This window comes from Podarcis erhardii (assembly GCF_964252035.2).
Source record: "Podarcis erhardii genome assembly, chromosome: 5".
In the NCBI taxonomy this organism is placed as follows: domain Eukaryota; kingdom Metazoa; phylum Chordata; class Lepidosauria; order Squamata; family Lacertidae; genus Podarcis; species Podarcis erhardii.
In genome coordinates, this window is record NC_138509.1 from 24776050 (window position 1) to 24793222 (window position 17173).

A 17173-nucleotide genomic window follows, 5' to 3' on the forward strand; every position below is an offset into this window, starting at 1 on the left:
TGTATTAAAATACTTTGCTTTAGTAAATGCATTAACCCTTTAAGCTTACTCAAATAAAAGGCAAAATAGCATAGTGATTGTTTGAAAACGTTCACCCCGCAATTAAGCTCATTTTTGATTCTTGGTTGAAAAGTGTAGCCATCTGTATAAATTGCTCTTTAGTGCCTTTTATTTTGTTCCGTTTCCACTTGGCAAACAAGATTACCCTGTAGTTGATGCTTCCACCCTCCCTCACTCCCTAGACCTAAAGCTAATGAACAAACTGGAGCTCTTCTCTAATTTATGCATAGAGGAATGCAAACAAACACCCCACACCACTGAAAGCTCCTTCTAAGTAATAAAGCATTCGGAGAATAAAAACTTAGAATATAAATTGCATTCACCACTATTAGAGCTACTGCGCTCACACTCAGGATGGGTTATATCCAGCCTTTCCATTTGGGCATTGAGGCTACCTGTTTAACTGCTCAATCCCCTGGGATTAGTTTTTGGCACATCACAGTTTTTCAGTCCATAGCAGCTAAGTGACAAATGGGGTGCTTTCAAGTGAGCTCTTACTATTTTGCTGAGATCTCAAAAATGGCTCACTGTGGCAACGGGGTTTTAAAAATTATTATTAATTATTCTATTATTAATATTCATTAAATTTGTATGTCGCCCTATCCCCGCAGGTCTCAGGGCGGTTCACAGGATAAAGTCACAGTATAAAAACACAAAATACATAATCATTTTTTAAATAAAAAGAACCCAGGAACAACCCAATAACCCCTGCCCCAACACATTTTTAAAGGGCGAGTGCCAATCAGCCCAAGCCCTGGTTAAAGAGGAAGAAGAGAAGAAGAGGAGTTTGGATTTGATATCCCGCTTTATCACTACCCGAAGGAGTCTCAAAGCGGCTAACATTCTCCTTTCCCTTCCTCCTGCACAACAAACACTCTGTGAGGTGAGTGGGGCTGAGAGACTTCAGAGAAGTGTGACTAGCCCAAGGTCACCCAGCAGCTGCATGTGGAGGAGCAGGGAAGCGAACCTGGTTCCCCAGGTTACGAGTCTATCACTCTTAACCACTACACCACACTGGAAAGTTTTTGCCTGGCGCCTAAAGGTGTATAATGATGGCACCAGGTGAATCTTCCTGGGGAGAGCATTCCACAAATTTATTGCATTTCCCCCAGAAAATGTAAATCCAGATTAAACAGTGAGAATATGGTCTGGCATTTTGATACTGAAGACCATGCTACAAAAAAGAATGAAAGACAGAAAGGAGCCTGCATGCATGGCAAGCACAGATTCAACAATAAACACCCATTTGCCTAAAATCTAAACTCTGCTGAGTCCTTTTCATCTCTCTGATGACTGACTCTGTCTATGGCAGCATGGCTAAAAGTCACCAGTCCAGTCTAACAAAAGTCCTGAAAGGGTCCTGCAAATAGACCCTTATATAGTCCATACTGTAATGGGGTATGGGGTTGCTTGTGCGTAAAGCGCAAACTGCTCCGAGCTGAGTAGTTTGGACAAAACTTTCCCCCCAGGCTGGACAGTCAGTACACCATGACTGTCTCAATCACTGGAAGAATCCGTCAGTGGGCGTTTCCTGAATTTCTTCCAACATAAGAGTTCTTTCACACCCAATCGTCGTCTCCCTTCTCTGCGCGAAAGCTGTCTGCGCAGAGTGGGCGTCCCCAGAGGAGGTCCTGTGCTCTCCCCGCTGGTTTCACTGGAAGAGTCCTGGAGCCTTCTCTCCGCAGCTCCCTCGGACTCCCCTTTCTCCCTGGTGTCACCTCTATCTCCTTCCCTAGCGGAAGCGTCCTCTCTCCCTCTGCTGGTTCCCTCTCCAGCATCATCATTAGGGAGCCTCAGCGCCACCCTTGGCTCCGATGGCAGTTCCCTGACACATACCTTTTCTCCAGTATCTGAGGAATATATAAAGAAAGATACAGAAATGCAACATAGTGTTTCCTCTTGGCAAGAAGTCTGCTATGACTCTGTGAGGAACATATTATTTTATTTGGCTTTGTACAACAGATTTCTGTGCTTGTCACTTAGATGGAAAGCTCCAGAACTGCTAATAGTGAAGCCCGAGGCAGGAGAAATCTTGTTCAGCATGTGTGTGCAAGATTAATTAATACTAAGTCACCATGAATAAATGATAGTAAAAGCCCTTGTTTCTACTTGAAATGTTTAGTTAGTGGTTTTGTGTCACTTCTGTGTTTAACCTAATTGCATTATTTGCTTCTTTTCTTTGTGGCGTCTGTAATCCTACAATTGATTGAGTTAGGCTGGCAACTGGAGTAGGGGAAACAAGTGTTTTCTCAGCCATTTCACTCAAAATTACATGTTTCATGTCTACAATATTTCAGGATAGGGTGAAAAAAATGGGGGGGGGGGTAGGAAGAGAATCAATGTGGTTTCCGTTTTGGTTCTTCCAGAAGGCTTGGGGAATCTTGGAAATTTCAAAGTGGTAGACACAATTCAAAATGGCAGCCTCCTGGTTAAACATTGAAAGAAAAACACATACTTTTACAGCAACTCACTATTTTGAAGATGATTATTTCGCTGGATTGTGCCCATGGGACATCCAATTTATCTGGATGAAAAAGAGTACAGTCTGTGTCAGATCCAAATACCTCTTCCTGCTGCATTCCTCTTCTCTCCTGTGAATGAAAATGTTTCTGACATGCACAGGGGTCCCCTGTATTACATGAACAAAACATTCCCCTGACTATCAGAGGACATAGGGAAGCATTCTTATCTGCACATTTCCACATGCAGCTCAAAGCCACAGGACAGTATCCATGAATATATTTGCTAGATATCTTGCCTATCTGACAGACTTGGTTCTAATCTTTCAAATACTTGTGCATATGCTAAAAATATTATGAAAATGTGCACTTAAAATTCAGTGACCATCGGTCACTCCTAATACAGCATTATTCACAAAGGAATATGTGATACACATAATAGAATTCCATTTCTCTACAGGATGGGATTTCATGCAAAATGCATTTGCTTTGCTGTGCTTCAGTTGATCCGGTCTACGTTGCTAGACTTGCTATAGCTGCAGCTTCCCGCAGTAATTAACCAGATCTTTTTATGCATTTATTCTTCCCTCATGTGAATTTATTCTTCCCTCATGTGCTGTGTCATGTGTGTTGCAGTGTATGCAGCCACAAGGCTTCAAAACATGTGTGACTGTCATTGAAGCCCTTTCTAGGTTGGGGTCAGGGTGGATGGGTGGGTTTAATTTTTTTTTAATGATTCCCCCTATGTTTTAGTTGTCCCTATTTTATGTGTAAGCCACCTAAAAAAAATGTTTAGGGGTACTCTCATTTCGACTCAAGAAAATCACCATTTTATAATTCAAATGGGGGAAAATAAATACAGTAAATACAATGAAACTGACCAATCACCATGCTAGATTCCAACTCCTACTTTACATATTAAACGCTCGCTTCCATCTGAGACTCAGGAAACACCGTGACAGGAAATGAGGCCGCCATTCGGGGTAGCAACGGAACTGACGATTCACTATACTAGAGAAGAAACTTAAAATTTTATTTTTTTAAGTTTCTTCTCCTGTTAAGATTCACAAAATGTTTAGGGGTATGTGTACCCCTGCATCCGCCCAGAAAAAAGCACTAACAACAACAACAACAACAACAACAACAACAACAACAACAACAATACTGTTGCAAGGACTGTCTTCTCTCCTATAAACATTCTGACTTGATGTTTTGCCTCATAACCCCCCATCTTCATAGGTGAAGGTGATGATATGGAACAGGGCCTTTTTGGCAGCACCACCTAAGTCAGAGCTTTCCAAACTTTTCATGTTGGTGACACAGTTTTTACATCATTTCGCAATACAGAAATGCAGTTTCACTAGCAAACTGGAGGTTAAACTAACCCCTTTCCAGCCCCCCAGAAGGAGTGTGGGGAGTGTTTGTGCACACTGTAGCTAACACACTAACTTGCTGTGACATATAGTTTGGAAAGCTGCAGCCTAAGTTGTTTGACTCTCTTTCTCTCTGAAGATCGGAATGGGTTCCAGGACAGCCCAACTTTTCATACCAAAATAAATTCTAAAATTAACAAAGGCAGATGTCATAGACTTTGGAAATAACATGAACCTCCCTAGATTATGTACTAATGTTTAATCTAAGACTTGAGTATGCATTCAGATTACACCAAAGCCTATTTCGTACTAAATTCCATCTGGGAGGGGGAGGAGTGAAGATTTTATTCATCAGATTTTGTATCTTTGTATGCAAATTATATCTAACCAGTTGTTAATTTATGCCCCCCTGGCCAGCACTTTATGCACTTGGGAAACATAAAGTGTTTTTGAATTCAGACATACATGGATGTTAAATACATTCCTCCATTCCCCTGACCAGCTCTGTTTACTCAAGCCAGGCATTTAAAATTTACATTATTCAGAATGTTGGTGGCAGAAACTTCAAATGTGTCTATTCAGTGATTTTAATACTTGGACAGAGAGGAGGAGGGAAGGCTGGAGAGGGAGAGAAAGCTAAGCAATTTTAAACTCAGCAATGGGAATTTGGCACACGGGTAGCACACATTTTCTGTCCAAAGAAGCTTAGAAGTCTGCATGCCCTGGGCAGCACTACATCTTAGTGGCAACTCTTCTGTTGGAGCAGCTTAGTTGCACCATTGAGTTGAAAGCTTAGTGTGGTGGCCCTGAGCAAAAAGCTTACCTTCATGGCCTCCCTATGTCACCAAAACATACATCTGCCCTAAAATACAACGTGTTTTTAATTGTGCAGATGACCTATGCGGTGGAACATGTTATTTCCAAAGTCTATGACATCTGCCTTTGTTAATTTTAGAATTTACTTCCCATCTTTTTTGCAGATGCCGCAGAGCAGCTAATAAAAATATGTATGAACCTATCTATCCTGTATACTCTAACATGCTAAGTCAAAAACTTAGGGTGTTACATGAACCTGAAATATCCTGTAGCATCCCTGCATGTGCCACTATTCTAGGCTTGCTGCTTTCTAATCAGGAGGCATCCCCAGACCAGCGACTCTTCAGAAACACAGGGGATTGGCTCTACTCAGGGTCGGTAACTAATTACTTGTCAAGTATGGGAGTTCCCTTCTCCCTTCTAGTAGCTCACCGATTAGAATTAACAAACATCTGTTAGATTTATAGTCTTTTCACTACAGTATCATGTTGCCAGCACAGACAGACTCTCTGCAAGGATAACAGTTGCTCACTCTCACTCTTCCCAACTTCCATAGCAAGAAGTGTGCCAGCAGGATGTCCCTCCTGCCCTTTGTCTCCTTTGTTACCAGAAACACTTGGCCCTCCGAGTGCAGGGGGAGGGAGGGGGTCCTCCCACTCTCAATTGATGTCTTGCCTGACTGCTCCCTCCCTTCTGGTTGCTTAGCTACTATCTCAAAAGTGGGTAGCTCCTCTCTCAACTGTGCAGCTTCTGTCTCTGCCTGCCTGTCTGCTTCTGGAAACACTGGAAGCGGGGGACGGGGCAGGGAAATAGTGCTCCTCTTCTTCTGTTAGAAGCTGATCTCCCTGCGATTTCATTCTGCAATCTTCCAATCCAGCCCAGCTCCTGACATTACTCTTTTAAACTCCAATAGTAAACATTACCAGTGGTAAGAGTACAGCCTTCTTCCAATTTATTAGATGTTTGCTAAACACTGTTGCTTTACTTACTTATTTCTTGAAGAAATTACAGTGGTACCTCGGGTTACATACGCTTCAGGTTACATACGCTTCAGGTAACGCACTCCGCTAACCCAGAAATAGTGCTTCAGATTAAGAACTTTGCTTCAGGATGAGAACAGAAACCATGCTCTGGCGGTGCAGCGGCAGCGGGAGGCCCCATTAGCTAAAGTGGTGCTTCAGGTAAAGAACAGTTTCAGGTTAAGTATGGCCCTCCGGAACGAATTAAGTACTTAACCCGAGGTACCACTGTAGACACTATTTGTTTTGTTTTTTTAAAAATACCTCAAAGCAAAGCAGTTTACCAACAACTACAGCAACACCGTTTTTGTAGCCAAACACCATCTGTGGTGCTCTGAAGGTGGTTGGGGAGTGAAAAGAGATCAGCCAGCAGCAAGTGGCTTGTACCTCAGAGGCCAGATCAAGCACCTGAGGTGAGCCTCTTGGGTGGGACAACCCTGCCTGTGTGGTACATTATTTGTTAAGGAAAATCACATTCTGTGACCCAGATGCAGCCACACAGACATATGCATGGAAAATTGCAGAGATTAGTTTACGTTGCATACAATTTATCTTGCTGCCTCAGGGCATTGGGAAGGATAAGGAGCTTTGTGGCTGCAGAAGACCTACCTTTAGAAAATATACCCCAGCTGCTATTCCTGAGGGTTCACTAGGTCATCTGTACACAGGCTTTCAAGCTCATCTCAAGAGAAATAATGGCCAGAGACCTACTTTAAAAAATGATATTAGATTCTTGGCATATCTTCTACATTTCCTGCTGCTTTGGTGTAATCTGAATGCATACTCAAGTCTTAGATTAAACCTTAGTACATAATCTAGGGAGGTTCAAGAAAGCACTGACATATGACGTTGACAATACAGGAGATCTATTTGTGGCATTTCCTGATGAGTACAGAAAAAATATTTAAAGATTTCTGCATACGGTAGCAGCAGCAGCAAGGTTAACTATCCTTTTTACTCCCTTAGTATTTGAAATGATTCTCCTCCCCTTCAGCTGTAATTAAGGCTCTATTTATGCAGAGGAACTAAGAAAATCTAAACATTTCAGCATTTTCAGAAATATTACAACTTCAGTAATTGCTGCAGTAAAACTCTCCATAAAAGTATTTGCACTGTAACCATTCTTAGTTCTGTAGTATTCCACACTTGCAAAAGTGAATGTCAATAAAAACTCCTGTTTGGATCTTGAATTTAAAGATGGCCCAGTGTTTTCCTGGTCCCCTCTTGGTTAACCACTTAGGCTGCAGTTAGTGGTTGCATGCATTTCTGCAGCCAGGTTTTTATTTTATTTTAGAGGTCATGCCAAGCTGGCCTTTGACTCTCAGCCTAACCGAAACAAAGTATTCTACATTCCTCTGTTACCACCCGATTAACAATTAATTTCTCTTTTTGATCTGAATATATGGCTTGAATTCCTTTCCTAAATTTATCTCCGAAATTCATTTCTCCAATAATTTTTTTTCACAAATTCCCAAGAGACATTGTCAAAGGCTTTTTCAGCATCTATAAACATCAAAGCTGCTTGTTTTTCATTTCTCACTTCCAGGTATTCTATAATGTCAATAATATTTCTTATATTATCCTTCATTTGTCTGCCTGGAAGGAATCCTGCCTGATCTTGATGTATATAGCCTTTCAATACTAATTTCCTAACCGAAACAAGGAACCCACAAGGAAGCAGCACAAATTGCTCCCATGGAACAATTTTCCTCAACAGTGGTTGGAGGTGGACCAAGACCTTGTGCGCTCCTGTCTCCAGCCCAGCCCTCCCAAGCTCCATTCCCTTGCTGAAAGAATGGAGACTCTTCAAGCGGTCAAGTGATTGGCTTGGAGATGAGTGTGTCTCTTGCTGTCTGCAGCCTCATGCCTGGCATGTTTCCTCCGCTTCTGGGCAGGTGGGACAATGCAGGAGACATTTGGCTTTCTGACCTCAGGGCAGGGTGCCTGTGAAGGTCCTGACTCTGGTTTGGTGGTGTCAGGCTCAGTGATGAGAGTGTGGTCCTTCTTTTCAGCCAATAGCACAGTGCAGCGACGGATGCGATGGAACTTTTTCCTCTCACGCCATTGGGCTCGCTCTCACTTAGATAAATTGCCCCCCACCTCACTGAACAACACTTTTTGTTGTTGTTGTTTAGTTGTTTAGTCGTGTTCGACTCTTCGTGACCCCATGGACCAGAGCACGCCAGGCACTTCTGTCTTCCACTGCCTCCCGCAGTTTGGTCAGACTCATGTTTGTAGCTTTGAGAACACTGTCCAACCATCTTGTCATGTGTCGTCCCCTTCTCCTTGTGCCCTCCATCTTTCCCAACATCAGGGTCTTTTCCAGGGAGTCTTCTCTTCTCATGAGGTGGCCAAAGTATTGGAGCCTCAGCTTCACGATCTGTCCTTCCAGTGAGCACTCAGGGCTAATTTTCTTAAGAATGGATGCGTTTGATCTTCTTGCAGTCCATGGGACTCTCAAGAGTCTCCTCCAGCACCATAATTCAAAAGCATCAATTCTGCATAACACTGAACAACACTTTACTCGAAGGTTTCCTTTCCTTTCCTCTTTAAAATTCTAACCCAGAGTATCCTGCAGGGGACCTTTGTGAGGGGGTAACTAATAAGTTGGCGTCTCAGACAGGCAAGATAGTATATAACACAAATGGATTAAACTTAGGTTACTTCAGGCATATAGTACAATTACACTTTAATTTGTCCTCAGTTGTTTTGCGTTATAGGTTTGGTTCCTTTAAACGGTGATACTTTCTTTCAGTTATCCACCCCTTTTAACAATCCTGCTCCTGCTCCTGAGCTACCTTAAGTAATAGACCAAAGGATTCTCCACACCCCCCTCCCTTCACTGGGTCTGGGAGTTTCTTCTTTTCCTTAGAAGAATCTCTCCCCTCCAGACTAGATTTGAGTCCCAAGTAGGCTGTTCCTTTCCATCTCCTACTTCTCCTGGCTCAACCTCTGCCTCCCAGTAAAATTTCCGGTCTGTTCCTCCTACAGGACACCACACGCTGTCCTTCACAATATGCTCAGAGTGGAAGTTGTTTTGTTTTCCAGAACCAACTCTTTCTCGTTTTCACTCTTTCTATCTCAACCTGTCTCCCTACCTATCTCCAGACCTCTCCAACCTCTGTTCCAACCCTCTCCCTCACTCTACCTCCCACTGTCTCTCAAAACCGTTCATTAACCATTTTCTGGCAGGGAAAGAAAGAAAAAAGAAACACTTTTTGATCCAACTGGTCCAGCAAAACCAACCTTTTTGTCACACACAGCAGCCTCGAATCTGAGCAGCTCACCCTCCTCCTCTGACTCGGAGCTTGAGGCCAAGGCCATAACACACTGCCAAAGAAACCCCATTCATTTCCCTCATGGGACCATGTCATATATTACATATCACCTAAGAATACTTGGGTGTTGGGAAACGTATTTACTACTAATGTTTAGATACTAGATGTGTGTGCCTTTCCTTCTCCCTCATTGTAAAGGGAAGTTTTCCCTCTGCACATAACTGTTGCATTATAGGGAAGCATTGCATCGTTCTCTTTCTACACATAACTGTGGCCTTATGGGAAGTCTTGCTATGGGAAGCATTGCTTCTTTTCTCTTGCATTCTAGGAACTCTCGCTTATAATCTTTTCTCTGCTTCTGCACACACTGTACGAACCTGTTCCAAACACCCAGACATTCCCTCATCGCTCCGTTCACATTAAGTTCATGGTGACTTGTTCTCCATGCATAGTCGACCATATCTATAGAACTTGATTATTGTATTCTTTCATGTTATGATCAATCATTAGTAATTGTTTCATGCCATATTAATCTTTAGTTAGGAGGTTTCATGCCTGTCTAGTCCCAACCTCGTTTCCCAGCCTTTAATCTACCGGTGATTAATGTTCACATGTAATTCCCACCCCTCACATGTAATTCCCGCCTTGTATTTGCATTAACCAATAAGCAACGAGTTTATTTGTGTTTGTATCAACCAATCAGCCACAAGTACACCTGTGGCAATGTTTGTAATATTCAATAAAAGAGAGTTCCCGGGACTTCCCCGGCAGACGCCTCATGACACCCACTGCTCGTCTGTCGTGATTTTCATTCCTACATCTGGTGACCCCGACGTGAAAAGGTTGGCTTTCTTTCTTCAAAACTTAGTCATTTATCAGTATATTAGAAGAAAGGAAAATGTCAAACACTGCAAGTATGCCTGTTTTCTTGTACACATGGGGAAAACCTAGTATATGACAGAGCCTACAGAGGCCTCAGTATTTGTCAACCTGCCTGACATTTGCTCTGAGCAGTTATAATATTGCCTAACATGACATCACAGCAAATGTGCCAGTGGCTACAGTAATGGGATAACAGATGAACAGCTGGTTTTTAGCCAACTATATAAGCATCAGAAATTATAGTTTTGTTCATTTAATTCCACAGTATTATCTATTATTGTGAGATATGTTGATAACAGGCTGGGCAAAATGCAAAATGTTATCAAAAGAGTTCCAGTCTAAACAGATTGCTTCAAGCAATGACACTTTTTATTTTTATTTTGCAACTGGATTCATTTTTATCTCTGCATTGGAATTTTTGCTCTGATCACAATGACAAGCACCTTGCCACATGGCTGGCACTATATAAATGATGGACAGTAATCATGGTAATAATAATTATTACAAAGAACATTGCCTCTTGATACTCCACTGGCTTTGGTCTCCACGTTTAAAAACAGCCCCTTGATGGTTTGAGAGCTGAGTATTGGAGTAAATGGGGCATCCTATACATTGGCAGCTTCATTTTGCAAATATTGTGGATATTAAGGCTGTGGAATCTTCTTCCTGTTATAATATTAAAGCAGTAGGAGCATAAGATTTGGAGTTAAGAGTGCCAAGGAAAAGAAATAAAGCTCATGAATGGTCACAGCAGCTGGCTTTAAAGAATGAAACAAGCCTAAGCTCTGATGAGAATCTAAAATTCGATTAGAGCAAAAAAGATGATTTTCGGCAGTAATGGAAGGTTTATTGGTTGGTACTTGAGCTAACAGGGATTAGGTCTCAAAGGGCAAAATGAAAGGATATGAGAAAGTGCTAAGGAGATTGCATTACATACCTCTTAATTCATCAGCTGCAGTTTATATTGTGCCAGCTTCATTTAGGGGTGTTACACATCTGTCTGGTATTTCATGTCCAAATCTTTGGGTATGTTGTTTGCCCAGGAGGCAATTTCAGCACTGCTTCATGTAACTTAGAGAAGGCTTTGTACAACCTATGAAAGTAGTGTTCAGGGAGTATTGCCTACAGCAGTGATGGTCAAACTTGGCCCTCCAGCTGTTTTGAGACTACAACTCCCATCATCCCCAGCTAACAGGACCAGTGGTCAGGGATGATGGGAATTGTAGTCCCCAAACAGCTGGAGGGCCAAGTTTGGCCATCACTGGCCTACAGGAATTTGTTTGGAAGCTGAAATTGGGGGACCACAAAATACCACATCACTCATTCCTAGTCTTACCTACCCAACCTGCTCCCTCTGCCAACTGTATTTTGTGAACCCACCAAGCTAACTAAAGCACACTAGCCATGCATTGTGTCCTGCCAAGGAGTTGAAAGACACATCCCTTCTGCATCTTCAGGCAGGTAGCAAACACCTCTACTGGGCCAGCATTGAGAGCTGGTGGACTTAATGTGACTTAGTTGGTCCCATCCCTTGGGAGCCTGCAATACTGAAGAATGAATGGACATGTGCCTTCCACCATGAATAATATGTTAGATCCCAAGACGGAAGTAGAAACTGATGAAAGACTAGCCTCCTACACTAATAACTTAGGATAACTTTGGATAATACTTAAGTCCAGAAGAAAAGGTGAATTTGGGATGCCAAGGCAATTTTGGACATCATCACCAGCCATTCACAAATGTTCAGCAACTAGAGACTGATGCTATTGGCGAGCTTTAGTTAAAGCTGCTTAAGGGCTTAAAGTGATAGAAGTCCTTAAGCAACTTAAACCACTTTAAATGTTTCAATCAGCTTAAGGGCTTGAAGAGTTTTGTTGTGGTAGCTGGAGGGTGTTCTGCAGGAGTTTCAAGAGAAACTCAACAGCGCCTTGTGTTTGGAGGGCTGAGGGGTTAATAGTTGTGGGGATGGGTGAAATGGAAAAAACAGAGGTATAGGAAATGAGAACCGGAAGACAGACATATATTTTTCTCTTTATCTGTACTATGAAGAGAGAGGGGAAACATTGAAAGATATACACTTATTAGGCCACATCTCTATTTAATGATTAGCAGAATAAATCTGCTGAAATACTTGCAAGAAATCCATGTGCTCTTATTGTTCCACTTAATGAAGATACATTTTGTAGTGATCTTCTTATACATCTGATTCCGCAGAAATAACCTAGTCCATAAATAATGTAACTAAAGATAAGGGAGTGAGCAATGAGTGATGAAAATTAATTTTTCAGTAGATATAAAAAATCATGATGCTCACGGCCAGTTTAGAGAGAAGATGGACTGGATATTCAGTTAATGATCCTCTTCGTTTTATATTTTTAATTTTAATTCTGCCATTCCTGTGTTGGTTTGCTGGTCTAATGGATGCTGTTGTGTTAGTTGTTGATATTTTAGATATTGATTTTATTTTATTTTTTGCTATTTAAAAATTGTTTTATATTGGTTGTCAGCTGCCTTGAGAAAACTGTATCTTGAAAGATGGGATGGAAATCTCTGAAATGAATGAAAAATATATCCCTTAATTTTTACTAGTGGAATGGTGTATATTTTCTCCCCTGATACCTCAAAATTTCAAAATGATTCCCCCTTCCTGTTTCTTCGACAATTGTTGTCAGTAGAAGACCTTAACTGGCTCTTGACAAGAACTCTCAGCATCCTATGAAATAACTATAAAGTTATTTAACTAATAATAAATTTGGGGTAGTTACTCCAGATCAAAAATTATTTTGAAATGAATGAGTGAGGAAGAATTTCAAGACACCAGTTCCTTAATTTCTTAAAAGAATAGTAAATCTCCAGGACTGGATAGGTTTGGTGTAGAATATTATAAACACTTTTCAGAAAATCTTACTCCACACTTACTGGAGTTATTTAACAATGTTATTTTCAAGAGAAGATCCTAGGAACCTGGAGGAAATCAAAATTAAATCTAATTTCTAAACCAAACAAATATACTAAGCAGCTTGATTCCCAGTGGCCATTCATATTATTTAATATAGATTATAAGATTATTTTTTTACTACAATTCAAGTAAATAGACTAAAGATGAGTAAACCTCATTATACTGACCTGGACCAGTCTAGTTTTCTAATGCATAGCTTCCAGCAGACCCCATCAGTATTTGCCTGAATGTTATTTTTTATTGCAAACAAGAAAAACTACGGTATTTTTAAAGCCTTTGTTTGTGTAGAAAATACTTTTCTTTGGCAAGTAATTTCAAATATGAAACTTGGACTAAAATTAATTAAACTTATTTACCATCACTATACATCTAATATTAGGAAAAAATGGCTATGATTCCAAATTTCTAAACATTATCTAGAGTTACTAAGGATGAATGCCTCCTCTCCCCTTTACTATTTGTTCTTGCTTTGCCAGCAGCATTAAGAGCTAACATTAATATCAAAGGACCTATCACAAAAGGGGCTAAATAAATAAATAAAAGTCTATAGTGCTGTCCTTATTATTATTATTATTATTATTATTATTATTATTATTATTATTATTATTATTATTATTATTTATTGAATTTATATACCACTGTTCATTATAAGACCACAAGGTGGTTTACAACATACAACACAAATGTCATTAAATAACATAGTATCTGTATAACATAAATATCAAGACAATGATATAAATACAGGTATAATAATAAATTTACATAACCCAATAGAGAGTCCAACAATGGCAAATGCATTTTTTTTTTTTAAAAAAAAGGGGGGAGGAGAAAATCAGCAGCAGGGTATCTGATATACTGAACAGTGTAGAAATACAAAATCTTCTCTCAAAGTTTTTTTCTTAATCCTAGGCACCCACAGGAAATGGGAGACCCCCACAAGCTTCAGCTGGTAGCTTTGCTTTTCCCTCCCAGTCACTCATGCGTTTACAGACGACATGGTTATATACTGTATTTTTCGTTCCATAAGACGCACCTGACCATAAGACGCACCTAGTTTTTAGAGGAGGAAAACAAGAAAAACAATATTCTGCGCAGAGTGTGTCAGTGGCTCTTGTTCTGCTTGCTTTACAGCGAGTGGCGGACGGGAGCCATGGCTCCGGCTGCAGAGGCATCCCTCAACTCGCGACTGCAGCGGCAACCGAGGGATCCCTCTGCTATCCAGTGCATTCGCTCCATAAGAAGCACAGACATTTCCCCTTACTTTTTAGGAGGAAAAAAAGTGTGTCTTATGGAGCGAAAAATACGGTATGCTTCCTGGCCTATTCATTGCAGCTCCTTCTTTAAAAACAAGAATGGGGAAAGTAACAGAAAGTAGCAGGTTTACAAATGAATTATAGTAAATCTAATATAGTTAAGAACATCCCTTCTAAAATACAAAGTAACATAAAACAAGAATTAAAAGTACCCATTAGTCCAAAACAATTTTGGTACTTAGGGGTTAGTATACCCCCAAATCAAAACAAGCTTTATTTGGGGTAGAGCCAATTGGCTCTACCCCAAATAAAGAAAATGGGAAAAGGTGTTAAAAGTTGACAAAAATAGTCTCTCAGTTTTAGGGAAAATAACAGCAACTAAAATGCATTCTTTTTTGAGAATGCTATATCCTTTTCAGGAGTTACCAGTTTTCAATAAAACCTATTATTGGCAAAAGATAACAGAATGCTATTTGGGGCAAGGGAGAGATCACAAACAAAGAAAGAATTAGATATATGAACCAGTCTCTAAATTATATCTCTTAGTTTGCGCTATAGGGGGATAGATGATTTAATATTGGCAGGAGGATGCCAGTGACCTGTTTTGTTTTGTTTTCGCTCTGCTACTTGGTAAAGGAGATATTAGGTCGGTGGTGCTCTATGATTAATAATGATCACCCAATGTGATCATTTTAAAAAGCCCTTTCAAGTCGACACAACTGAGAGTTATCAAGTGACAAGCGATCAAATGATGTACAACTATGAGTGATCCAACCTCTCGTTGGAAAACACTTTGTGGGGGAGGGGAATCTTAATTTACCAGCCAGATGAAGATGGTTGAAACGTTCCCTCTTGGTCTGGCTGCTAAAAAAGCCCATGAATAAATATTAATAAAGGGAAGGAAATTACCATTTCAAATATGCTGGATGAAAGTGATAGCTCTGGTGTTCTGTGGCAGTTATATATTAATTTAGCAGTGGCTGTCACAGCAATAATTCAGAGCACTTTCATATTTAGGTTCAGCTGCGTAATTCATTTTGATCTCCCACATTCATCAAAGCATTGTTTTTGTTTATGTTGATATCATGAAGCACAGAGAGAAGAGGAGATTCACCCTCTGAAAGCATCTCTACCCCATATGCCTGTTACAGCAAGATGCTGTTTTGCTCTAATTGTATGTAATTAATGAACAATAATCAGAAAGATGTCTTCACTGTGAAATCATGATTTAGTTTTATTTTCTCCTATCATGTATAATTCATTAATCTCAGTACGCATTGTAGACTTGTGCTAATGCTGAATGCAGAAGAGAGCGTTTAGTAACTACTGTTTAAGCTCAGCATGCCTCTGAAGAATTTCTTCAGCACATTTCCAGTGTATTCCCTTACCATTCATTAAGTACTACTCATTAAGTACCTGCATTTGTAAATGCAAAGGCGGCCAGCTCAATCTCAGTTCCAGATAAGATGCCTCGAGACTGGCAGAATATATTGCCAAAGTGAGTTAATCAGGTGCTACAAAAAGGGAAGACTCAATTGGCTGCTAAAGGCGGGTCAGAGAATGGAAGTCTAGGAATGACAAATACCAGTAACAGGGCCACCCCTCAGGGAATTCATTAACTTTGAAAGAGAACCACAGGGAAGGTAAACTGATTAGGAGATATCTGTTGATAGCTGAGATATGTGTCTCCATTGAGCACTCTGATATACGTAAAACAATACATATCTTTCAGCATCAGCGGATGATGAAGTGGAAGAAAGCCTTGTGCAAAATTAGCCAATTGCAGCAGAAGAGAAAATACAAGCTAAAACAAAATGTGAATGTCTGCACAGATTGAAGCACATTTATACATCCCTAGCTGGAAGTTCATTTTACTCACGAGTAGTATAGCACAGGGTAGTGGGAATCCCACTCTAGTTGACAAATAAGTGGGTGGTGGTAAGGATACAGTGTAATTAATAGGACCAGACACCTGCTGCTAGTGGGCTACCTTTACTGGATTGGCACCATCCACCACAATCGCCTTTTGCTACACTGATGTAGATGAAGAAAAACGGAACGCAAAATTATGGAGTGGGGGAATCATCATGGAATCATTGTTTAGAAATATGATGGTCTTATGTTGTATTTATCAGCAGCAACGAAGGCTTACTTGTGGTTACTCATACTGGGATGTATGTATTGAAGTTTTTGAGAAATAACAGGTTTTATACAGTTGGTGTCCTTGCACAAGTGAAAATGCTTTTGATCAACTGGAAGGGATCCTTTAACAAGGGGAGGGGTGTAACCCTCTTAAAAAAACAGTTTCAGGAGACACAGGGGCCTGTAGGGAAGAGGGGGAGATGCAAAAAAAACCCTCCCTCCTCTTCCATTTTCAGACATCTCAGCTGGAGCAATGGTACTAAGAGGATGGATTCTAGCCTTGCCTAATGGAATTAACAATTATTAGAAGATGTTTTCCTTAAATTGACAGTCAAATAATCAGTATAGATGCATTTGTGCAATGCACACAAGTTCTATGACTACAGTTATAGGATTTTCTTCCTTCTGCAAGATCTATTGTGTTATTCGTCATGTTAGATTTTTAGGGGAAATGCTGAATTTCAGGCTAAAAAATCTTAAAACCTCCAGTCCCATGAAAGGAGCCATAGGGTTGCTTGTTCTTCACATCCTCCCCTCTCCCCCAACTCTGCTGCCATGATCAATCTTGTTTTCCTTTTCCAAGCTGCTTTTAAGTTCCTAAAACAACCAGGAGATCAAAGAAGTGCAGTTTGACCCAAGACTTCTTTTGCTTCTTTCAGATTGAGAAATGAAATATTTATGTTGCCCCGCATTCCACAAACATTTGAACTCTTCTTCCATTTCAGAACATTCCAGGATCTTTCCAAACAAATGGATGTATCTTATGGTACTGTCCGGGATTCTGCGGTTTATGAATACTTCAAAGCAAAAGGAACAAACCCTCTGGAGCAAGACAGCACCTTTGCTGAGTTGTGGAAGACTATCAGCAAGAATAATGGAGCTGATAACTGCGTGGCAAATCCCTCTGAAGGCATCCGGAAGGTAAGAATGTG

The 17173-nt window shown here is 40.6% G+C and overlaps 1 protein-coding gene across 6 annotated transcripts in view; it reads left to right on the forward strand.

Annotated features, from left to right (window-relative positions):
- Nucleotides 1–17173, forward strand: part of GRID1 (glutamate ionotropic receptor delta type subunit 1) — a 737412-nt gene that overhangs the window by 675165 nt on the left and 45074 nt on the right. For all 6 annotated transcript variants that reach the window (XM_081861132.1, XM_081861134.1, XM_081861135.1 and 3 more), the window contains exon 13: nucleotides 16967–17162. In XM_081861132.1, coding sequence (XP_081717258.1) covers nucleotides 16967–17162 — 196 coding nt within the window. The remainder of the gene's footprint in view (nucleotides 1–16966; nucleotides 17163–17173) is intronic.